The sequence below is a fragment of the Bombyx mandarina genome, chromosome A1 (assembly GCF_030267445.1).
Source record: "Bombyx mandarina strain Sakado chromosome A1, ASM3026744v2".
NCBI lineage: Eukaryota > Metazoa > Arthropoda > Insecta > Lepidoptera > Bombycidae > Bombyx > Bombyx mandarina.
Window position 1 is genome coordinate 5,163,606 of NC_143234.1, and position 25,696 is coordinate 5,189,301.

Genomic DNA, 25,696 nt, shown 5'->3' on the forward strand with positions numbered 1-25,696 from the left:
GCTCATAGACATCTACAGCGTAAATGCCGCCACCTAACTCGAGACACGAGTTCTTAGGTCTCAGTTTTTAGATTACAACGGCCGCCCCACACTTCAAACCGAAACGCATTACCGCTTTACGACGGAGATAGTCAAGGTGAAGAAGACCTTCTACCACCTGTAATTACGCATTTTACACTTTTTAATTTGTTACACGATGTTATTCCTTCACCGTGGAAGTTAATTGTAAAGATTTGTTTAGTATATTATTTCATTAGAAAAATTAGCACTTGCCTGCGGTGAAATTGAACACAGTTGGTGCATCGCTAGATACGAATGCACCGGACGTCTTATCCTTTAGGTCACGACTAAACTTGTTGCCCACGACGACTTGTTGCCCTTATCCCACATTATGTGATGTTGGCGCAGTATGGCCTCTTGCTATTTATAGAGATTTAACATGAGTGTTAACCCCTGGACTGCCTTATAGGTCACCGGTGCCTTACGCGGCGCACTCAAGTACATAATTATGCCAATTTCTGTTACTAAGACGCCCGAACATCTAGTAGACTGTGGGAAAGACGAATTCGAGGATACTGAAATCGAATGTATTTCTGTGAGACCTAAAAGACTAAAACGAAAGAAGGCAAAGTTATCCAGGCGCTTTAGTAACAAAAATCGACAATGTTACTTCAGTGCGCCGCGTAGGGCACCCGTGACCTACACGGCAGTCAAAGGCTTAATACGTCTGCCAGACTACACCGCTCCTTCTCATCTTCAGTAGTATACCCGTTGCAACGTGAAGAAGGGACTGTTTTTGTATATTTTTTTATTGCTTAGATGGGTGGACGAGCTCACAGCCCACCTGGTGTTAAGTGGTTACTGGAGCCCATGGAAATCTACAACGTAAATGCGCCACCCACCTTGAGATATAAGTTCTAAGATCTCAGTATAGTTACAACGGCTGCCCCACCTTTCAAACCGAAACGCATTACTGCTTCACGGCAGAAATAAGCAGGGCGGTGGTACCTACCCGCGCGGACTCACAAGAGGTCCCACCACCAGTAAAAAAGTTTCCTTTGGTGTTTCTTTTATTTAATCTCTCTTTGGTTCTTAGTTGACATTCATGTTTTTTAATTATTATTTTCTGAACACGATCAAGGGGTTTGAATGACACTCACGCCACGCTATTATTGGTCATAACAGAATGCCAATAGTTAACAATTGTGGATACAATGTGAGTACAATGTGACTTTCGATTTACCGGTAATTTCGGTATTATCTGAATGTATTTCTTAGAAGCATATAGCACAGGAGAAAACTAAAACAATGTGGATCGTTCATTTAATCTTTACATGACCTGAAATGACATTCCAAACAAATAAAAAAACATACATTTTCAATAATTACTAGAAATTTCTGTCACATTACAAAGTGTTTTTTTTGTCCTCGTAAGCAGAAGAACATACGGCCCACCATTTTCATTATTATATTTCTACTTTCAAAACGCTTTATTATAAACTTCTTAGCTTTTATCAGACTTTATAAATAATGCTACAAATAATTTCGCAGTCGCAAGAGATCGTCAGCCGCTGTTCTATTGACATTAATATATTTTTTTCCTACCTATGCTGATAGCCTTGAGAGGAGAATCTACCACCGGATCAGAAATGCGATCCACTGAGAAGATCCGGCGAGAAACTCAATGAGCTGTGTCTATGGGTTAATTCACTCGTCGAGCCCTTCGTCGCAAGCGACGGGTTCGACGAGGACGGTGACCGGGTTAATATATCACAGGCAGCCCGCGACTTAAAGCAACGGTTTCTCGACGGTACTGCTCAGCGAGTCGCGATTCCGTTCTGGTGGAAGATGCACTCGAAACAGCTGCTCTTGAGCTGTAGCAAGTTTTTCTCTCCTGTCTTAGTCATCCAATTTGCCCGTCCGTCTGGGCTAAGCGACAAGGTCTCTGAACTAAGCCAGTTCGTTTCATCTCAAAATACAAGCAGAAAATCTTCAACCTGCATTTAAACGTACCAGGACCGCATTTAGGTTAGGGCAACCGGGGCGAAAGCCCTTGGCCTCCACAAGCGGAGAGCCCCCACAATAGACTTTGGAAAAAAAATCTTTCAAATTCTGACAAGTAAGCACTACTAAACAACTTTTCCTTCCTCCAAAATTTTTTTTCAGATAGATAATTCTTTTCTCCGATTATATTCATGTATCTTATACCTTTCAACGAGTTATTCTTGTATATATATAAATCTGAATCTCGGAAACGCACCGCAGAATTGTCGGTGCAAACAAAACAATCCGAAGCGCTAACCACTGCGCCATCGAGGCAGTCAAGCATACAAGAGCCATGTTTTTGTAATTGGTAAGTCGTATTGTAAACCTCACGGAAGGTACCATTCTGCCGATTCTGCTACTAAAAATAACATGTTCAACTAACACAAGTCATGAGTTCAGGTTTGAAAAGTAACACAGCTGTCATGTCAATACAAGGTGTGTTACAGTATTGACAAAGCATTCGATCCGAAAACGCCGCGCGTCTTACCGATTTTACCAAATATGCTTCTATACCGGAGACGCTCCTGTAGAATATTCTAGAGCCATTCCGATAGAGGCACCCGTCACGTGCGGACGTGCTCATCGTCCACTCGATCGCCCGGTCTTTGTTCGCCCGGCTTTTGTTAGCCCGGCCATTGTTCGCGCGGCCTGTGTTCGTGGTACATCTGCCGACCAAGTGTTTTTCCTGGAAGTTTTTATTTGTTTTGTTTCCTTTTGCTATTTCTGTGTTCGTGGTACATCTGCCGACAAACTGTCTTCCTGTAAGTGTTTTATTGTTTCTTTTTGTTATTTCCGTTTTGTTGTGTTTTTTCTTTGTCTTGTAGTAATCGTGCCGCATCGCCACCTGTGTTCAATAGAACCGCTCAGGTCCGAGAAGTTGGGGCCTCGCCGCAAGGCGAGTGTTTTCTAAGACCCAGGGTAGCCCCACCTGGGCACGTAGCCATCATGGACGCTGTATTTGCGGATTTTCTCCAGGTTCGCTACCCAAAGCTCATTTCCGAGTTTCAGGCCTTCAAGGCCGATCACACCGCGAGCCCTCTCGTGGACTCCGCCGAGCTGGCTGCTCCTGCGTCGCCTGTACCTGCGTGCAAAGCTTCTGCATCGAGCACCGCAGCCTCCGTCGTGCCTGCCGTTCCCGCGTCGCCTATACTGGCGAGTAAAACTGCTGCGTCGTCCGCCGTGGTCACCGTTCCAGCAGCGCGATCATCCGCGGCCTCCGTCGCGCCCTCCAAAACACCTACTCGTAGGTCACCTGCGCCCGCCTCCTCGTCCTCCGACTCTGACTCGGAGATGGAGGTCGACCTCGCCCCCGCCTCATCGACGGATGGATTTACCCTGGTACAAAAGGGTAAGAAGCGTGCCGCGGAGTCTCGAGCTCCCGCGGCCGCTAAAATTAGCAAAGCCGCGAACGCGTCGCGCCCCCGCCCCCAGACTCCCGTTGCGCCTCCAGCCCGTGCCAGTCCGTCGCCGCGTCCGGTGGCACAAAATAAAACCCAGTCCCCTCCTCCGGTAATCCTTCAAGAGAAGGCAGCTTGGGATCGAGTTTCCCTGGCCCTTAAGGCCAAAAATATCAATTTCACGAATGCCCGTAACCTCGCGAACGGCATCCAAATAAAGGTGCATTCATCTGATGACCATAGGGCCCTCACCTCTTACCTCCGTAAGGAGCGTATAAGCTTCCACACTTATACGCTTCAGGAGGAGCGGGAACTCCGCGTTGTAATACGCGGAATCCCTAAAGAGTTAGATGTAGAGCTCGTAAAAGTCGACCTGTTAGAACAAGGCCTACCAGTGAATTCTGTGCACCGTATGCACACCGGTCGCGGTAGGGAGCCATATAATATGGTTCTAGTCGCTCTCCAGCCTACCCCCGAGGGTAAGAAAATCTTTAACACACAGACCGTCTGTAGGCTCTCTGGTATCGCTGTCGAAGCCCCCCATAAAAAAGGCACTCCTAGCCAGTGCCATAACTGTCAATTATATGGGCACTCTTCCCGTAACTGTCACGCGCGCCCCCGATGCGTCAAATGTTTAGGCGATCACGCCACGGCCCTATGCACTCGCGATCAAAAAACCGCGACGGAACCACCTAGCTGCGTCCTGTGTCGAACACAGGGTCACCCCGCAAATTACCGCGGATGCCCCCGAGCCCCGAAAATAAATCGCCGCGTCGCCCGCCAAAACCGCCTCCGAGCTTCCGGCCCAGACATCAAAGCCTCGGCACCCTCTGCGCCGCAGGCTAAGCCAGCGTTCGTTCCGGCAGCGGTGCCCAGTGTCTCGGCCTGGGCGAAACCGCTGCCGTACACGAACACGGCTACAACTTCCTCCTCCGCGATTCGTCCCGCCCCCGCGACTCGTCCCTCTCCCGCGACTTGCCCTCCGACCGCGTCCGAAAATCTCGCTTTAGCGATCGACTTCTTTCAGTCGATCAACTTTGAGCGCGTTAACGCTTTGGGCGACGCCATTCGCGCTGCCTCCACTGCACAACACTTTATCGCCGTTGTGCAGGAATACGCCGACGTATACGCGTCATTAAATACGTACGTCCTCCCCTCACTCCGCCGGTAATCAATGGCGTATACAAGTAGAATAAAGCCCCTATCCGTGACGATAGGATTTTTTAACGCTTACGGTCTCGCAAATCAACGTGATCAGGTTTCTGACTTTTTGCGTGACCATCAAATTGATATCTTTTTAGTGCAGGAGACCCTACTTAAGCCCGCGCGCCGTGACCCTAAAATCGCGAACTATAACATGGTCAGGAACGACAGGCTCTCTGCCCGTGGTGGTGGTACCGTCATTTACTATAGAAGAGCCCTGCATTGCGTCCCGCTCGATCCTCCCGCGCTCGCTAATATCGAAGCATCAGTGTGCCGAATCTCACTGACGGGACACGCGCCGATCGTTATCGCGTCCGTTTATCTTCCACCGGATAAGATCGTTCTAAGCAGTGATATCGAGGCGCTGCTCGGTATGGGGAGCTCTGTCATTCTAGCGGGCGACCTAAATTGTAAACACATCAGGTGGAACTCACACACCACAACCCCGAATGGCAGGCGGCTTGACGCGTTAGTCGATGATCTCGCCTTCGATATCGTCGCTCCGTTAACCCCGACTCACTACCCGCTAAATATCGCACATCGCCCGGATATACTCGACATAGCGTTATTAAAAAACGTAACTCTGCGCTTACACTCGATCGAAGTAGTTTCAGAGTTAGATTCAGACCACCGTCCCGTCGTTATGAAGCTCGGTCGCGCTCCCGATTCCGTTCCCGTCACGAGGACTGTGGTGGATTGGCACACGCTGGGCATCAGCCTGGCTGAATCTGATCCACCATCGCTCCCGTTTAACCCGGACTCTACCCCGTCTCCTCAGGATACCGCTGAAGCCATAGACATCTTAACATCACACATCACCTCGACATTAGATAGGTCATCGAAACAAGTTGTAGCGGAGGACTTCCTTCACCGCTTCAAATTGTCCGACGATATTAGAGAACTCCTTAGAGCTAAGAACGCCTCGATACGGGCCTACGACAGGTATCCTACCGCGGATAATCGTACTCGAATGCGTGCCCTACAACGCGACGTAAAGTCTCGCATCGCCGAAGTCCGAGATGCCAGATGGTCTGATTTCTTAGAAGGACTCGCGCCCTCCCAAAGGTCTTACTACCGCTTAGCTCGTACTCTCAAATCGGATACGGTAGTAACTATGACCCCTCTCGTAGGCCCCTCAGGCCGACTCGCGGCCTTTGATGATGACGAAAAAGCAGAGCTGCTGGCCGATACATTGCAAACCCAGTGCACGCCCAGCACTCAATCCGTGGACCCTGTTCATGTAGAATTAGTAGACAGTGAGGTAGAACGCAGAGCCTCCTTGCCACCCTCGGATGCGTTACCACCCGTCACCCCGATGGAAGTTAAAGACTTGATCAAAGACCTACGTCCTCGCAAGGCTCCCGGTTCCGACGGTATATCTAACCGCGTTATTAAACTTCTACCCGTCCAACTCATCGTGATGTTGGCATCTATTTTCAATGCCGCTATGGCGAACTGTATCTTTCCCGCGGTGTGGAAAGAAGCGGACGTTATCGGCATACATAAACCCGGTAAACCAAAAAATCATCCGACGAGCTACCGCCCGATTAGCCTCCTCATGTCTCTAGGCAAACTGTATGAGCGTCTGCTCTACAAACGCCTCAGAGACTTCGTCTCATCCAAGGGCATTCTCATCGATGAACAATTCGGATTCCGTACAAATCACTCATGCATTCAACAGGTGCACCGCCTCACGGAGCACATTCTTGTGGGGCTTAATCGACCAAAACCGTTATACACGGGAGCTCTCTTCTTCGACGTCGCAAAAGCGTTCGACAAAGTCTGGCACAATGGTTTGATTTTCAAACTATTCAACATGGGCGTGCCGGATAGTCTCGTGCTCATCATACGGGACTTCTTGTCGAACCGCTCTTTTCGATATCGAGTCGAGGGAACCCGCTCCTCCCCACGACCTCTCACAGCTGGAGTCCCGCAAGGCTCTGTCCTCTCACCCCTCCTATTTAGCTTATTCGTCAACGATATTCCCCGGTCGCCGCCGACCCATTTAGCTTTATTCGCCGACGACACGACTGTTTACTATTCTAGTAGAAATAAGTCCCTAATCGCGAAGAAGCTTCAGAGCGCAGCCCTAGCCCTAGGACAGTGGTTCCGAAAATGGCGCATAGACATCAACCCAGCGAAAAGTACTGCGGTGCTATTTCAGAGGGGAAGCTCCACACGGATTTCCTCCCGGATTAGGAGGAGGAATCTCACACCCCCGATTACTCTCTTTAGACAACCCATACCCTGGGCCAGGAAGGTCAAGTACCTGGGCGTTACCCTGGATGCATCGATGACATTCCGCCCGCATATAAAATCAGTCCGTGACCGTGCCGCGTTTATTCTCGGTAGACTCTACCCCATGATCTGTAAGCGGAGTAAAATGTCCCTTCGGAACAAGGTGACACTTTACAAAACTTGCATAAGGCCCGTCATGACTTACGCGAGTGTGGTGTTCGCTCACGCGGCCCGCACACACATAGACACCCTCCAATCCCTACAATCCCGCTTTTGCAGGTTAGCTGTCGGGGCTCCGTGGTTCGTGAGGAACGTTGACCTACACGACGACCTGGGCCTCGAATCAATTCGGAAATACATGAAGTCAGCGTCGGAACGATACTTCGATAAGGCTATGCGTCATGATAATCGCCTTATCGTTGCCGCCGCTGACTACTCCCCGAATCCTGATCATGCAGGAGTCAGTCACCGTCGACGCCCTAGACACGTCCTTACGGATCCATCAGATCCAATAACCTTTGCATTAGATGCCTTCAGCTCTAATACTAGGGGCAGGCTTAGGGACCCCGGTAACCGTACTCGTCGAACTCGACAAAGAGGTCGACGTGCAACCTAACCCATGCATCAGCCCGCTGAGTTTCTCGCCGGATCTTCTCAGCGGGTCGCGATTCCGATCCGGTAGTAGATTCATTCGCGAAGCAGCTACTCTTGAGCTGTTAGGTCTCCTTCGGAGGCGCTCGGGTAGCTGTTAGCAAATCCCACCTCTCCTGGCTGAGCCTTTGCTCGCCCACGTGTCCTGGTGAAACTGGAAAGGCCTTCGGGCCACCAGTAAACTTTCAATCATAAAAAAAAAAAAAAAAAAAAAAAAAAAAGAATATTCTAGAATAAATGTAATTTGTACATATCTCAACTATTATACACGGTGTGAATCTCATAGTGCTAAAGCAAATAAACTACCAACACTAAATTACCCTACAAATAAACTGTGAGTAATATGTTATTTAATTGACTTTTTTTGGGTATCTGTAATACAGCGCAAATGCAGCTAACAGACCTCTCTGGATATATACCTGTATACTTTACATTTTTTTGGGCACAAGTTTGAATGTTGAGAATTGCCACTTGCCTTTATACTATCTATCTTAATTTTCAGTAACCGTTACGATACAAAATGAAACTTTTTTTTTGTTTTTTTTATTGCTTATTTATTATTTATTTAAACTGACAAGAGAGCGCAAAAAATCACACTCGATAATTTTTTTAAACGCAATTTAATACAATTTCATAGAGAATTAGAGATGCGCCGAATCTACGATTTTAAGACCACTGTTTTACCACTGTTGTACTCACTAAAAAATGGTATTTCCTACACCCTGTGCATATATACAGGGTGTATAAAAACCCTTATGTACTGCAACTATACGTGATTGTAATAGTAACTCCTGGAAGCTTCAGCATTTAATTATTACTTCAAAATAATAAAACAAAGAATAATTTCTTTATATAATTCATTTATTTAAATTGTATAGTATTCACATTGTCGCTACGAGTTTCAAGACTTGAAACACCAGCTTTATATATAAAATGAGAACACAATGATTCACAAAAAAAATTATTATGAAACTAGATTACAGAGAAATGCAGCGTTCGAACGAAAGCTTAAAACTAGAGGTTTTGCTTAGCAAACGATAGTAATACAACTAAGCGGGGTTACCAGATTTAAAGACTTATTAGTACAATTTTTAAAAAAGTCCAGAAAAGTCAGGAAAAAGTGCCTAACAGTCAACAAAACAATTCATAGATATTTTCGTAGAAAGTTTATTGCCAATCAGGTGAAATTCTATTTTTTGATCTGACAACCCCGCGTCTAATTAAACTACTTGGCAGTTGAGAGTCTGAAGATAAAATGTTTAATACTGGTATTTGCCAAGAAAATAGCTTATGCGTGCGTTATAGAAATAAAGGGGTTCGATATCGATAGGTTATGGAAAATTATATATTATATACTCGTAAGTATATTTAAAAATTATATTTTACCATAATAAATAAAATACTTTACGTATTCGTGAAATCTCTTGAGCTTTTAAGTCTTTCTATATTTGTACTTTAACGAACGTATTGCTGGGAAAATGTATTTAGAATATCGATTTTCTCATTCTATCGATAACGATAAATTTTATCGAACAAATAAGAATGTTTGTAAAGAAACACGCAAGCACACAAGCTATCACAATTCGATTCGAGGCTAAAGTATGACTCGTTTCAGCCGTTGCTTTTTTTATTTAGTAGCGAAATTGAGAGAAAAAAAAGCTATATAATAATTGACTAAATACCTTAAGATTGCTATGAAGACGAAAAGGAAGACATATTAATGTTTTCGACAAATAAAATATTAATTTATTTACTGGATGATGTAAATTTAAATTTTCAATTAAATTTAATTGCTTAGTGTTGTACCATGATTAAGATTGATTATTTTATTTTCTAATGAGAATAAAATAATACGGTGCAATCGATTTGGTCTATTAATGAACTTCTAAAGTGGTTAACGAAACTCTTGCAACAAACTCATTTTAACAACATTAAAACATTTAACAACAACATTAATAAAGTGTGTTGTTTTTTTTTTCAAGTTACATGTAATTAATGATAAATAATATAATATAATAAAACTAATACCAATATTATTAGTATTATGTAATTATTTATGCATAGTTTAAAATAATTATTTGTTTTTTCGAAATTTTTGTTACAGCCTCTCTAGTTTGTATAGCTAAAATTGTTGTTCGAATTATAAAGTTTTAATTGATGTGGCATTTATTTTAAAATACTATATTTTTTAAATTTTGAATATTCATTAAATACGCAGTTGAGATACGGCTGAAGAATATTACATAAAAAATGTACAAAATACATAGTGAGGGGCGTGAAATAAATAAAATTTAATATTTTTACTTTCTTCTAGAAATATTTACTTAATTATTCCTGAAATGTTCGTTTAAATCTCCTGTTTAATAATACGAAATAACGAAAACTACTTTAATAGTACTAGTGAAATATTTACGTACGTTCAAACAATTGTGAAATCTAAGATCAGTCAGTTAAGTATCAAAATCGATTGCCAAACGGAATATAGATCGAATGCTCTTGGGTCGAATCCAGGAATATGTCTTCCGTTACGAAAATAAAATTAATCTAATGTCATCGTTACATATTATATGTCAGGATTAATAAAACTCCGGACGTATTTATTATTTACTATTATTGAGCACGTTATAACGAAGGCAGTCGACGCTACGATAACAAAAAAAATGCTGTTTGAGTACACAGAGATGGGTCAAGATGTAAAACATGAGTGGACAATCACTAGAAATGGGACAAAATATCGTTTCACGTTTCGATTTTAACTAATCGATCGATGATTCACTAAATTAGTGTTGTGCAAATATCGATATTTCACGTTCTGTATGGCTGTGTGTATTAGATCAAATATTTAAACAATTAATCAGTTTATCGAGTTTTTGAACTAATTTAGAATTTGTCAACACAATAAAAGCCTATAATTGTTTTTCATTCACGTATTAAGCACTGTCCACTCACAAAAATAAATTGCATGAAATAGTAAAAAAAAAAAAAAAACTAAACATTATATTATAGTCATACATTTAATATGTAATCACATTATCGAAATTAATTTTAACAAAAAGAAAAAAAATATTAAAATAAAAATGCTCAATCGATTACATACAATAGGCCATTTTCACAATTACACAATAGAGGAAGACAAACGAAAGTTTTTTTTTTTTTTATAAGCGAGTCAAACATATTGCACTGTTAGTGGATTATTTCGAATGCATTCCAATACAGTTGAATACAATTCAACAACATTTTCGGTAATTAACCCTATGACTGTCATGTGGGTCACCGGTGCCCCACTTGGCGCACACAAGTAATTAAATCGATTTCTGTTATAACTTTGCCTTCTTTTGTTTTTAATGTGTTTCAGTATTTTTGGGTCTCTTAGAAATATAATTCATACTTAGTATCTTCGGATTCGTTTTTCCGAGAGTCTACTAGATATTTGGGCGATTTAGTAACAGAAATCGACTTAGGGCACCGATGACCCACATGGCAGTCAAAGGGTTAATAGAAAGTTTAAATAGAAAAAATAAAAAAATTTAAGAGTCGGAAACAGTTTTGATTGCGACACGGTCGCAGCCAGCCTCAAAACGAAGTTAAACAGAATGCGTTTCATACGTAGAGATAGATAGAGGAAAATGTCTCAGAGAAGCAACATTGGAAATGCATTTTGCAAATAAATTGTAACAAATTACATTATGATCGAACATAAGTCGTTCGCCTCGAGTTGTCTGCGTCAAAACACTACGGTATGTTCGACAGTATAAAAACTAAAATCATTAGATAAGTTGTAATAACGTGATACAAAACAAAAAAAAAATGCAAATTTAAATAACATATCATGTACTTTCGTAATTATACTATTCGTATATAACAACTCTCCATACAGATATGGCAAAGAGTCTTCAGTTAAATATTTCGTCTACTGGTTTACATAAAGCGCAGTCAAGGGCGTGACAGACTAGCGTAGAAAAAAACGCGCGTTTTAAATGCCGCTAAAGTTTTCTTGTATGTTTATCTTCGTACACAAGTACATTTGAACGGTTCAGCACTTCATTCACGCTCGCTCGTCAAACCGCTGACAAACCAATACATAAATCACACCGATGCAATCACAACATCCACTACGCTATGTTGACTGAACGAAACCCACATAGCTTAGTTCCTTAAACTAGTTCAAAAGGCCTTTTTAACTAACTACCCTTATATCCAAAAATTCCAATTATAAGGTCACAGTTTCTTTACTAATACAGCGTCACTATATCACTTGAGAGAAGTAAACTAAACCTTACCATAGAATTAAATTATAACTAACCAAAAAATGTTTCTGTAGAAAAATTGTTACGTTATTTAGTCACACAATAAAGTTCGCTTATACTAAGGTTTTCGAGAGGGAATTTTTTTAATGAAAAAAAAAAAAAAGAAACTTATTACAATCATTAAAATCGCTCGCGTGTCCGTGACGCCAATCCCGGAGAAAACTCCGGCGACGAAGCGTTACCATTTGGCAGTACGAATCAAACAATTCAGTTAAAATCTTGTTTTAGCACGTTGCAAGATTCTACGAATTTCGAAACGTTATTTAGAAACACTACGAAGCGACCGTGCTCGCGAACAAAAAATTCAGCTCTCGAAAGCTCAAAAGTCGTTTTCGGTAAAATACTCCCAAAGAGTTCCCTTAAAGTGGTCGAGGTACCTAAATACTAAACCAGACTTAGTACGCGCTAACATCGACACATCGTTCTCACGATATATGTATAATACATAGAAAACAGTAAAACACGTTAGGTTACTCGCACAATTCCACTACAAGTCCGTACTTATTCATAGTCTTTATTTTATTTATTGAGATCAATTTTGCCTCTATGCACTAGATGGGACGCTCGCCGCCAAGCGAATAAAGTTCAACTTCCCCCTACTGCCTAAGTAATCTAAGTTAAATTAAACTAGGTAGGAACATTATTGTGCATTAGTTTTCTATGTCGAGCGTTTTGACGCCGCGTTTCATACACAAGAAAAAAACGCCCGACTGCACGATTCCGTTAGAAAGACACTTCTAAGAGTATATGGTCAATTAAATATTTAAGTGTCTATTTAAAGGAATAGTGTAGTATAAATAAATTCAAATGAGAATAAACTAACGAAACCGGTGTTCTTCATTTACGTGTCTCCGAAAGGTCTTAGGTACACGAACGAGCATACAGGAAATACATCGTTGTTACTTAGGCAGTAAGTGCAAGTATCGCGTGCGCACTGTCGTTGTGTCCACTATTGATCGCCGTCGAACATTAACTTCGCTGCACTGAGTTCCTTGGGACGACCCGAACCGCCTTGTAATTGACTCCGTACTATGCGAACACGCACGCGCACACACACAAAACAAAAACTAATTGACTATAATCGAATTTCAATTATTTTCATAATTTACGTATTTCGTTGCCGATTGTACAAAGTACAGTCGAGCACAAAAGTAAAGCGTCTGATTAAGGTAACTTTTTTAAATTATTAACTGTATCATAATCGTGAAAGGCAAATATGACTCAGCGACAAAGCGTGAACTTCAGACTAGTTTGAACAGTAGACTAATTTAAAGTTGAAATACCTGAAAACAATTCTATTTTAACGAATCTAGAGCTGTAGGATTGAAATGATTTTAATAGACCTAGAAATATATTTATTTTTTTGCGCATTGAATATGGTTATTGCCTATCATTTATCTATAAAGCAGTTATTGTCGCTTAGTCACGTTTGCCTTTTAAGCGTCGATATGATAAATATATTATTGTTCGGGTTTGTAGTGACATTGAAATGTCACAATCGGAATATTAAAACTAAAATCATTTTATGGGTGTCATCGTGTGTATCAAACGAAATCAATTTTGAATGTTTTATTGGGGGCCGGTTTTGTGTTTGGGGGGCGGTTTTGTGTGCGGGGCGGGGTTGGGAGGGGGAGGGCGCGCGCGGTTCACACGAGGTGATCCCGGTCGTCGAGGGAGGCGTCGGAGTCGCGGTCGGGCCGCGGGTCGCGCTCCAGGTCGAGGCTACGGCGCTCGAGCTCCGGGCGCGGGCACGGGGCGGCGCCGCACCGCCGGGGCACCTCCAGGGACGACACCTGCACATGCGAAAAAAACACACGTATACGGACTTGAACACCTATAGCTCTGAAACCGTTTCAAGATGTTACACATTGTAACTAGATCTAAACGATCATTAATCATTGTTTTTTTTGTGAAATATAATAATTTAAATTTAGTTAAATTTCAACAATTTTTACTAAATTAGTAACAAACGCATTCTTTTTTTCTTGCTTTCAAAAGCAAACAAGCTCTCTTGCCATCTACTTATATTAGATTAGATTGTCTTTTACTTTTGGCCCCAAATGACGTATCAGGCAATTGCATTTGGCCGATTTTTATAAAAACTGCATTTCATGCATGCATGCGTAAAATTGTAAATGTTCATTGCAGTTAATTAAACAGTTTTTTTACTTGAAACTGACATAAAGCTAAAACTATTGCCATAAAAAAAACGGTTTTATGATAGGTTTAGACTTCAAAAAGTCAAAATTTGTGGATACTAACCTTGGCGAGTCGCCTGGTCGAGGGCGGGCGCTAGGAGGGCGCGGGGAGGTGCGGCAGCTTACCCCCCGCCGCCCAGTACCGCCCGCCCTCCTCCGACAACGCCGCTTGGAGCTTCGCTTCTGCGAATACAACATTCATATTAACACGTTGACTGCGTTAAGCGAATTAAAAGCCCCACACGCGACTATTCCCTGATGCCGCAGTCAAAACTTTTCGGTTGGTGCGTAAGGCGACAAGTCCACATTTCTATAAGTATGGGTATACTAGCTGTAACCGTCCGCTTCGCTGGACATTTAAAATTAACATTATTATTTCTCACTTCCACAAAGATTCTCATCATTAACGCCCCCGCAACTGATGTAGGGAGTCCAGCACTCATATAAATATCAGCCTATCCATTAAGTACATGTATTTTCTACATGGATACCAAGTTTCAAGTCAATCGGATGCATGGTTCGGTAGTTATAACGGAACACCCGTAAAAACCACTGTATATTTATATATTAGTATAGATTCGAAAACATTAGGGTCTCATAGCGTAAACAAGTCCAATCTTGCCTTGGAAAAGCCTCCTGCGAACTGGCTAAAAATCCCTCAAATAGTCTCATAGTCAACGTGTTAATTAAATATTAAAATAAAACGCGCTATTTTTGTAAAAAAGTTTCAAGATACCATACAACATCAGTGTCGCATGATATGAGATGGAAGTCAACTGTCTCGCTGATCAGAACGGATGCACTAATGCTTCGTGAAAGAAATAGGAAAAACGATATAATGAACTTTACTCAGTATGCAAGTGGATTTTGCGAACTGACTCTTACATTCACCACTATTTTATGCTACAGCAATTGTAGGCTGAAGCTACTGATGTTCCAGCTGGAATGTTTACGTCCTAGCAGCAGCAAGCAGGGCATTGGCTATAACTCTGGCGTAGTTAATATCCATGAGCGACGCTAATACAACTAGGTTATTGAACCGTCTGCTGCCTATTATAGTAAGAAATACATTTTTCAAAGTACGACAAGTGATGTGTCTGTAGTGTAGTAGAGTGAAGTGTCTGTAGTAATTGAGAAAAAAAATTCTACCTACCTATGCTGATAGCTTTGAGAGGCTACTTCAGCTTCATCCCAGCGTGTAGGTGAGCTCACTGGCCCAAACCGGAAGTGTTGCTAACACTAGCCCTAGCAAGAGCAGTGCTTCGCAGAATCCGACAAGAAACTCAGTGGACTGTGTCTATGGGTTAATTTCCTCGTCGAGCCCTTCGTCGCAAGCGACGGGTTCGGCGAGGACGGTGACCGGTGCTTGAGGTACCTAAAAGCACCGTTAATGGTACAGGAAGAAGTGTTTGCGTAACGTGTTATTTATTTTTATTTTATTTATTCCATTCAATACAAAGTCAGGCTTACAGTTTGCACCAAAACCCTGACTCGTTAACACAAAAAACATTATTAAAATTATTAAGTACTATTATAATATTATGCTAAAAATAACATTATTTTGGAAAAAAGTATTCCCATTATTTTATTAGAAAGGATCGTGTCTCACTGGCGACTTGCGAGGCGTTGAACGTGACAGGCGTGCGCGCGAGCGGAGTGCGCAGCGAGCCCCCGCGGCCCCCCGCCGCGCCGCCCCCCGCCGCGCCACTCGCCCCGCTCGCAACGCTTGTCTGTAACACACCGAGCACACCGTAGTAGCTACAGAACAAAACAATCAGCAATTCAATTCATTCACATCGTTTTTATGACCTCGAGATGGTTAGCGAGCGGGTAATATTGCTGGGTAGTTGTCGAATGTTGTTTTGTTTTTTTTCTAACTAATCTGATGGTCTTGAGAGACCATTTCAGCGTAACTTTAACTAGTAGATGAACTCACGGGGCTCAAACCTGACGTTGTTGCTAACACGAACACTAACTAGTAAGAACCGTGCTACGCAGAATCTACCGCCGGATCGGAAACGCGACCCACTGAGAAGATCCAACGAGAAACTCAGTGGGCTGCGCCTATGGGTTAATTTACTCGTCGAGCCCTTCGTCGCAAGTGACGGGTTCGACGAGAACGATGACCGGTGCTTGAGGTTCCTAAAAGCACCGTTAGTGGATCGGGAGGATCCGAAATGACGTGTTTTGGGCGACGTCGACTGTTTACCATTCGGTCCACAAGATCAAGAATGCGAATGTTGTTGTTCAGAACTTATATATATGAAAGCTTATTTTGAAAATATCTAACCGAGATTCAGGCATTTGTCAAATATCTTGTGTAGTATGATGGCTACCCGCTACAACCGTCTTGATTGCAAATTTTACTAGTGAAAGGGCGTAATGTAAGCCAGCACTTGAAACTACGTCCAGAAATTCTCTGCATTTCTCTGCAGAAATAGTAATGTGTTCCAGCACGAAGAGTGTGATAGCCTTTTTGAATTACAATTCAGACTTCAACATTATTATATCAAGTTGGCAATCACGTTGTGATGTCTGTGATTTTCAGAAACCACTCAGACCTTAGTTGGTTGAGTTGGTGACCACGTCTGCCAATCGAAAACACAATATTTTACTTAAAATTCTGCGACAAACTTGATATATTATCTCGAATTCAGAACGAGGACGTCAATATTTTCAACAATAAATTGTATTGATGTTATCTATTACAATTTTCGGATTTGTTATGTACGCTACTAATTACTTGCTACATTTCAAATTTATTACTATTACCATTGCTATATTTACCATTTCAATACGCTTAAAATTCAAATTGGGATTTTAATACACCAGAGCAACAAACTAGCGTTCTTTAAGGCCAATTCAATAACATCGTCTTGTATTATTTTGTATATACAAATTTGTCCTTTGTTGCAACTACAACATAGTTTATAACTATACGAAGGTCGAAAACATTATTTCAAAGAACGTAACAATACCCAATACATAAAAATCTAAATAAACACATATAAAACTGTAAAACATATACCGAATAAAAAATAATACAAACAAACCAAAATTTGTATACACATTCGCCGTAGACTAAACTACAAATAGATAAAAACATGCATTTCATTGAAACATTCAATCCTTTCTTTTTTTTTCTTCAATTTAATCTAAATATCACAAGCGTACACACCAATAAAGTTTAATGATCATGGTTCATTAATCTTTATTTAGATCATAATCTTTATACTGAATTCGTTCCCAAAGAAAACGCTTTTCAAAGAAAACCTCTTATAAATCAAATTTCTGGGTAATACGACAATTCTACAACTTAATAAAACTGCAAATTAATAAAAAACGAATCGAGTTGTTTGTCGCGTGTGTATAAATCTTCTAATACTTACACTAATCTTTGTTTGTCAATTGCATAAATTTGGTGTCTCTTAAATGGGCGAAATCCGTGTCTCGTTTGGTTCCAGAGACAATAAAAAGAGACATTAATAAACAATAAAAAGGATAAATAGTAAATAGAACAGAGAAGGTTCAAATTGAAGGTTGGAGTTAAATTGACATTGAATGTTGTGTGCTGAAGTGTTTTTTTTTTTTTTTTTTTTTATTATTTTTTATTCCCCCCATTTTCACACAGCTTTCTCTAGCCCCAAGCTAAGCTTAATGCTTGTGTTATGGGTGCCAGATTACGGATACACTACATATTATATTACTTTTTGTTGTAAATATAATATAACATATAATAGGTAGAAAACACCCAGACGCAGTACAAATATCTGTGTTCATCACACAAATAGTTGTCCTGTGCGGGGATCGAACTCGCGACCTCGAAACGGCAGTCGGTGTCACTTACCAACACGCCACGAGGCCCGCCAATTAAAACCAACATGAACACTTTCATTTTTGTAAAACTGCTTTATGTTACATCTCACTGGCAGTTTCGTACCCCACCATTATTCGCATCATGACATGACATTCGGGTTAAAGATGATGACGCTAAGGAACTTCACACAAGTTATTAAGAAAATTGGGGTTGCGCAGTTTTGGGAGGCAATTTTTTTTTAAACTTAATTTGTTAAGTAAATCTTTTCATGATTTATTATTACATCTGCTGGAAGATGTTCGACCGTTTACGATACCCATGACAATAACGCAGTCAATTATTGTTAATAGACTTTAAAACTTGACAATTACTCCCCGATATCTGCAAACACATCCCAGCTTTAGTTGCGCAAACAACTCGATTCGAAAACAAAAACAATAAATAAATAAATAAAGCGGACGCTGTTATGCAAAACAAGATCCAACCGAGAAATTCTTATTTAAAATAAAGATATTAAAGGCATAATGGATAACTAAGAAGCATTTAAAATATACATTCATCGATAGTGCAATAGTGGATCTTTGATGTATAAAAGCGTCCGGTGTCATGAAAAAAAAAGCGGGTGTAAAACAAACCTATTTGTCAGTGCAGTTGGGGTGCGCGAGGCGCTTGGCGTGGTGCGCGATACTAACGTGGTTGGGTTCGTCGTCGTGGGGCGCCCTCGGCAGCCGTCTTCGGAGCCACGCGTGACGCAGCGCTGCCGCCGGCGTGAGGCGCTTCTCTGGGTCCCATTCTAAGCAACTGCAAAATCATTTAACCCTTGCATTAGACGCCTTTAGTTCGAACACTAGGAGCAGGCTTAGGGACCCCGGTAACTGTACTCGTCGAGCTGAGTTTCTCGCCGGATCTTCTCACCGCGATTCCGATCCAGTAGTAAATTCATTAATGAAGTAGCTGCTCTTGAGTTGTTAGGTTTCCTTCAGAGGCGCTCGGGCAGTTGTTGGCAAATACCAGCCCTGGCTGAGCTTTTTATCGGCCACCTCTCCTGGTTGGCACTGGAAAGGCCACCGAGCCACCAGAAATCCCAATACTATATACCACGTTTTGACTCGACTTCTTTGTAAATTATATTGCAATTGACTTTAACTAAATTCCTTATAATTAAGAGGCTTAAATCGAAAACAGCTCATCAAAGAAGGAGTATAAGTAAACGGTTTTGATACTTTTTATATTGTTTCAAGAAAAGAAAAAAAGATAATTAGCATCCTATCTGATTAAGTTTGTTGCAGGATCCAAGATAAATAAGCTTTGCCTCTGTTTGTCTGAACCTCATCGATTTCTGTTTGGTCGCTGCTGTGGTTCCTACACAAGAAGTGGAAAGGATAAGGGGCGAGTAAATAAACAAAACAAAAAATCCGAACTCCGGATTTGCTTCGCGGCAAAAATAGACATAACTCAGAGAACAAATTCTTGGAATAGACACTTCGACATTATGTCTACAGTGGTATTCACGCTGTGATATCTATTCACTGCGATAAATACTTAACATCAGGATAGCCGTGAACTAGTCGAGCAGACGTAGAGCTTTATAACAGCTTTTGTGGAAAGGAACTAAACAACAACTGTAAATCTGTAATCCTATTTTATTCTCAATAACAATATGCTCCAAGTATCATAAATATTTATAAAGAATTTGCAGATTCAAAATATTTTTGTTTGTAGTAAACCCAATAAGTCTTTGATGTTATTTCGACCAAACTCACTAAAATTATTTAGTTTATTTGATGTCTAGCGCATCGAACGAAGACATGACCGATTTTAAAACAACAAAAAAATCCATACCAAGAAACAAACTTAGTTCTTCCATCGCCAAATTATAAAGAAGCAAATGAATATTTATTCCACATTTCCGGATATCAATGGAAAAGTAAAGAAAAAACATCGTAAAACCGCCATACGCAGAATTTTTATCACTTTAGCAATGATTAATATGTTGAGTGTATCTTCAAAGCTAATAAGTCGAGTACCCACGTAATGAGAATTTTGAATATTATTATATTAATCGACAAAAAAAACTGTGGAGATTCTCGGTACGCATATGGAAATTTATTTTTGTTTGAATGGATATATTTTTATAAATTTTCAGATTGTCTACCAGATAATCCACCAACATCGGGTGAATAACTTGCGTTTTTAAGATACAATAACTGAAAAAATATATCATACAAGTAGGTATACGTAATTGCGAAATTCTTAGTAAATTTAATCGATGTGTTTTACCATTGAATTCGATTTACAATTATTTTTATTATATTACAATAAAACAGAGGATGTGATCTCTAGTTCCAAAAGCGGTGACGGCATTTAGTTATGCCTATAGACTCCATGTCTATCCACAATCTGCCTACAAAGAATATTGCGGTATTTTGGTCATGTTGCACGTAGGGATACCAGCAATTTGGAACGCCTTGTGGTGACCGGTAAAATAGAGGGGAAAAGGCCTAGGAGTAGAGGTCCCAGACGATGGTCGGACCAAATAGCGGAGGAACTGGGGATACCTATCAGCGACGCACTCCACCGGGCTGCAGGGCGGGATCGATGGAGACAGTTGGTTGACGAAATCAGACGGAGTCACGATCCTCAGCAGTGAGGAACCGATCGAAGAGAGAGAGATAGACTCCATTAACCACTAATCGCAAAGTGAACTGTAATTGTGTTCGCGCACCTAGATAAAAAGAGGAGAAACATGGCTCCATTTAACACAAAACTATAAAAAATGTTTCATCACTTGACATCAACAATAAAAAAAATACCAATAATCAATAAATACAACATTCACACAGCTTGAAATTTCATGTTATGTTACAAATAAAATCCACTTTTTTTTATTTTCTTAGATGGGTGGACGAGCTCACAGCCCACCTGGTGTTAAGTGGTTACTGGAGCCCACAAACATGTGCGACGTAAATGCACCACCCACCTTGAGATATAAGTTCTAAGGTCTCAGTATAGTTACAACGGTTACAATGGTAAACTCACCGTCTAATGAAATCAATGAAAAATTTGTCTTGACATCCTTTTAGTGCAGTAACAAAACTCTTCGATCCTGGCGGACCCCGGGGCTTGCCTCTCCTCGACATGCCTGAAAACATTACAAAAAAAACAATTCAGATTTCACAAAAACACATTGCGACTAGAAACAACAACACTGACTCTAACGGAAACATTCATCGTATTTTTAATATAGACTCAGGAATATAAAATAATAATATTTATTATAAATTTGAAGTCCTATAACTAGTGCTTAATAACGTCGGGATAAATTTTTTTATTGCTTAGATGAATAGACGAGCTCACAGCCCACTTGGTTGTTAAGTGGTTACTGGAGCCCAAAGACATCTACAACGTAAATGCGCCACCCACCTTGAGATATAATTTCTAAGGTTTCAGTATAGTTACAACGACTGCCCCACCTTTCAAACCGAAACGCATTACTGCTTCACGGCAGAAATAGGCGGGGTGGTGGTACCTACCCGTGCGGACTTAAAAGAGATCCTACCACCAGTAAAAAAGGATTAGGATTAATATCTTTAACCAAAGGATTAACAATATTAGTATAAATTGTGACGTAAACTCTAGATAAATAAGTTGTTCGTTAATAATTTTCATTATTAACTACATATGTATTTTCAAAACTGTATGTAAATAATTAGAAACGTTGCCCCGTGCACTCTGTTTACGAACACTACGAGAAGAAATACTACATTGAAGACATTTAAGAAATACTACATTGATTTATTTACTCGTATTTCATATTACAACTTTTATATTCCAATGTACAAAACAACAAACAATCTTCGCATTGCTCTTGCACACATTGAATCTTAAATTAAAGAAGACTGTATCTTTTAAATGTATAATTGTATCTTCTAAGCTTAAGAAAGACTACTTTTGTCAGACAACGTAGCCTAAACACAGAAATTAGAATTAGGGGACACACAAACATTAGAAATCGGGAGAGATGTGATTGTAGCGCGTATTTTAAGCCCCAAATGGGTGAATACCAAGAGATACTTTCCGCAAATGTGCAACATACGCATTAAGACATAATTAAAACTACAATTACTACTGTACAATTTACTACTACTGTACAATTTACTGTACAAATACAACTACTACTGTACAATTTCCAAAAATATTCGAAATTGAGTTAATGTGCGGAATCATTTGGTATCACCAGTATTTTTCTCATAAATACTGTCAAAAGAGCGTAGTTTAGTTTTAGTTTTTTTTTTTTAGTTTACCTACTATTTTGACTACTATCAAGAAAATTAATATATAATATAATTAATAGAGATAGTGTCTCTGGTAAAAAATAAAAAATAAATGTGGCAAAGATGATTAATATTAAAAATATCATATCTTAAACCTTTAAAACACTCTCGTGTAAAATTAGTAAATTTTGAGATTATACACTTTTAATGCGAGAAGACGATTTAAGTTTTGAATATTACAATTTTACGTGGTCACGGACAACTAGGGTAAAACTTATTGTAATTATGCACACGATTCGAGAAAACCCTAGATAGTTTTATACGCGTTTATGAGTTAAACAACAATTTTTATTTACAAAATTTACCATGTTTCACTTTTAATCGTGAACAAAGTTTAGCACCCCTGCATAAGCCACGATCGTTCAAAATTTTCGTAATACCTCTAAGATATAAAACTTAATAGCGACCCGCCCTCGCTTCGCTTCGGAAACTGTAACTTATTATTGATTTCTCCACTATTTAATGGATGTTATTATACATATAAACCTTCCTCTTCAATCACTCTATCTATTAAGAAAAACCGCATCAAAATCCGTTGCGTAGTTTTAAAGATTTAAGCATACATAGGGACAGAGAAAGCGACTTTGTTTTATACTATGTAGTGATATTGACACGTCAGTGAAGCGTTTGTAATGCACACGAGAACACAACATTATCGGACTTTTACTACGACCAATTCGAAATACGAATCAATATATCGTTGAGAACGTGACAAATCTGATCCGAACATACTCATACGACAAGTCATGAGCTATGTAATAACACACCTGACCGCGTCAACATTTGTAATGCCATTAAATAAAACCACGGGAAACTCAACACCGTAACGAGACTAACATCGTAGGATTATCCAAGTCATTACGCATACATTTTGGCAGTCGACCAAAAAGAACAGACAGCATCGAAGACTGTGTGTTGGTCTGTGGTGTCTATATATTAATACGTGAAGCAAAAACTTTGTATCCCTTTTTACGAAAATTGCGCGGTCGGAGGAGTATGAAATTTTCCACACTTATAGAGAATATAGAGAAGAAGTGCTAATATTTTTTTAAAATAATGCATAAAAGATACATTAAATCAATAAAGAAAACATTACACACACTACATAAAATGTATTTGACGCACACACGCATGCATACTATTTATTGTCAAACTTTTGTTCTTGGCGTCTGTTGTCAAATTGAGAATAGATTAAATATTGTTTGCCTTTGTTAATATTTTTTATAGTGTAGTCTTGGCGAAAGTTGTGATTATAGAAGTATAAAATACAATCATAATAGTGTACAAACTAACAATTCCAATTAATTATAGTCGAATTTCGACTACTGCGGGACCTCTAGTTATTATTAATGTGCCGTTCACACTAAACAACTCATATGTTTTTTTTAATGTTTTGAAACCGCTAATATTTATATTTTAATAATTTGCTTTTTTTGTATATTATTTTCTTTACTATGATTATTTTGAGTTATGTTAACATGTCAAAGGTAACAAATGAAAGCTACATTGTATTATTACGTATTTACTACTACTTTAAAGAAGGTTACAAGAGAAATAGCGTTGTAATTGTAACGAATATTTAATTTAAACCTTACACGTTTATTTAATTCGTGCGAGCGCGTCTTTATTTATCAAAAACTCTGATTAATCTGTGAATCATTAACACATAAGAAAGTGACGTCTCATTTTATGTTTAAAAACATCGTTATTAGACTGGTATGTGTGAGTCAGGGTCGCTGTGAACTTTAGGATGAAAACCTCCTAAAAATCCGTGCCGGAAAAATCATGGCGCGTAGTATACTTCTATAAACTGTATTATTTAAAAATCTAGGATATGAAATAAAAAAAATATTAATTTTTTTTTTGCTTTGATGGGAAGACGAGGTGACCGACCACCTGTTGTTTGTTGTTAAGTGGTTACCGGAGCCCATAGACATCTACAACGTAAATGCGGTACCCACCTTGAGATATAAGTTCTAAGGTCTCACTCAGTATAGTTACAACGGCTGCCCCACTCTTCAAATCAAAACGCATTACTGCTTCACGGCAGAAATAGACAAGGTGGTGGTACCTACCCGAGCGGACTCACAAATAGGTCCTACCACCAGTAATTCAATAGATTATGTTTTTTTTTACATTTTGTCGATTCATGTCCATCTTAATTGCTGTAGAACAATTTAATGTTTAAGAGATTTTCAGAGTGAAACCCCTTAGTGTTATGAGCACTTAGTATTTAAGCAATCAGTGTTCTTTAAGAGTCTCGCTTATCTACGAAAAACGATGAACATTGATATTAGATCTATCAATAGAATCTCTAGATGATCTGTATTCGTATATAGTCAGTCGTTGCAAGATGAGTACTTCCAGGCCAACATTCATCTATGCATAAAAAAATAGTAAAGCGATTGATAAAAGAATAAAAAAACTCTTGTACAAAATAAAATTAGATCGGTGAAATACTGGAAGTATTATAAGCAATATGAATTCGAATTAGAATAAAATAAATAAATATTTACTAACAATCACGCCACGTTAACTCGTCCCGTGATAAGTTCGTAAATATACTTGTGTTACAGGTACCAGATAACGGATATAAATGTAAGATTTTTATTATACACATACATATATTTAATATACATCCATAACCCTGGAAAATACATTTATATTTACCATACAAATATCTTCCTTTGGCGGGATTCGAACCCGCGACCCCCTTGTGTAGTGACCATGTCACTTACCACTACACCAGACGGCCGTTAATCAGTTAAGAATCAAAAATAGATAAAAACGTAAAGAAACTAATAGTCATAAACAATCTTCTGAACCATATGAACAAAATAAACATGAAAATCGAACCTATTCACGCATATTACACACATTAAAGTTAAAATGTTTCATGTGAACTATTAATACGACAGCAGCCGTGAACGTAAATAAACATTGCTACGAATATTATATTTAGTTTTGTATGTCCGCCATGGAACAATTAAAACCATGGTTAGATGCGAGGATAATATTACTGATGTTCGGCCTTCGCATCAAATGAACTGGCATCATATCAACACATCAGTTCCAAAGAACAACAAGTCTGAAATTTATAAAGAAATTGTATGTAACATTCCTTATTAAATGAATTAAAAATCAGTCTGAGTAATTTAAATTCGGAAATTCGGAAAAACTTTTTTACAAAGAAAATCCTAAAGGCAACTTGCGATAGGGATTAATAGGGATTACATAGAAATCGTCACTTGACGAAAAAGCGCCTCGCTTCTGCTTCAGTCATAAACAAATGTGAGCTTTAAACACGGCCGCATAAAAACTAAAGCCGGATGCGCTATTGACTGCAAAGTTTATATATTTAAATCTCGACTTTAACAAGCCGATTCAGTGATTAAATTTAAAAATCGAATGCAGAAATTTAAAAATGAACATAAATATGAAATTACGACTTTTGATTAAGTGTGCCTGACTGATAGTAGAAAACTTGATAGCCTACGGGATCTTC

At 39.6% G+C, this 25,696-nt stretch overlaps 2 protein-coding genes across 2 annotated transcripts in view; one reads left to right on the forward strand and one right to left on the reverse strand.

Annotated features, from left to right (window-relative positions):
• Rpb10 (DNA-directed RNA polymerases I, II, and III subunit Rpb10) overlaps positions 1 to 25,696 on the forward strand; it is a 276,671-nt gene that overhangs the window by 29,867 nt on the left and 221,108 nt on the right. The window lies entirely within an intron of this gene.
• The window catches only part of Dyrk3 (Dual-specificity tyrosine phosphorylation-regulated kinase 3), a 186,359-nt gene continuing 174,871 nt past the window's right edge, over positions 14,209 to 25,696 (reverse strand). Inside the window, exons 4-7 of the mRNA XM_089739457.1 lie at positions 20,897 to 20,999; positions 18,493 to 18,658; positions 15,650 to 15,770; positions 14,209 to 14,223 (exon numbers count right to left, since the gene is read on the reverse strand). Coding sequence (XP_089595583.1) covers positions 18,493 to 18,658; positions 20,897 to 20,999 — 269 coding nt within the window. The 3' untranslated portion in view covers positions 14,209 to 14,223; positions 15,650 to 15,770. The remainder of the gene's footprint in view (positions 14,224 to 15,649; positions 15,771 to 18,492; positions 18,659 to 20,896; positions 21,000 to 25,696) is intronic.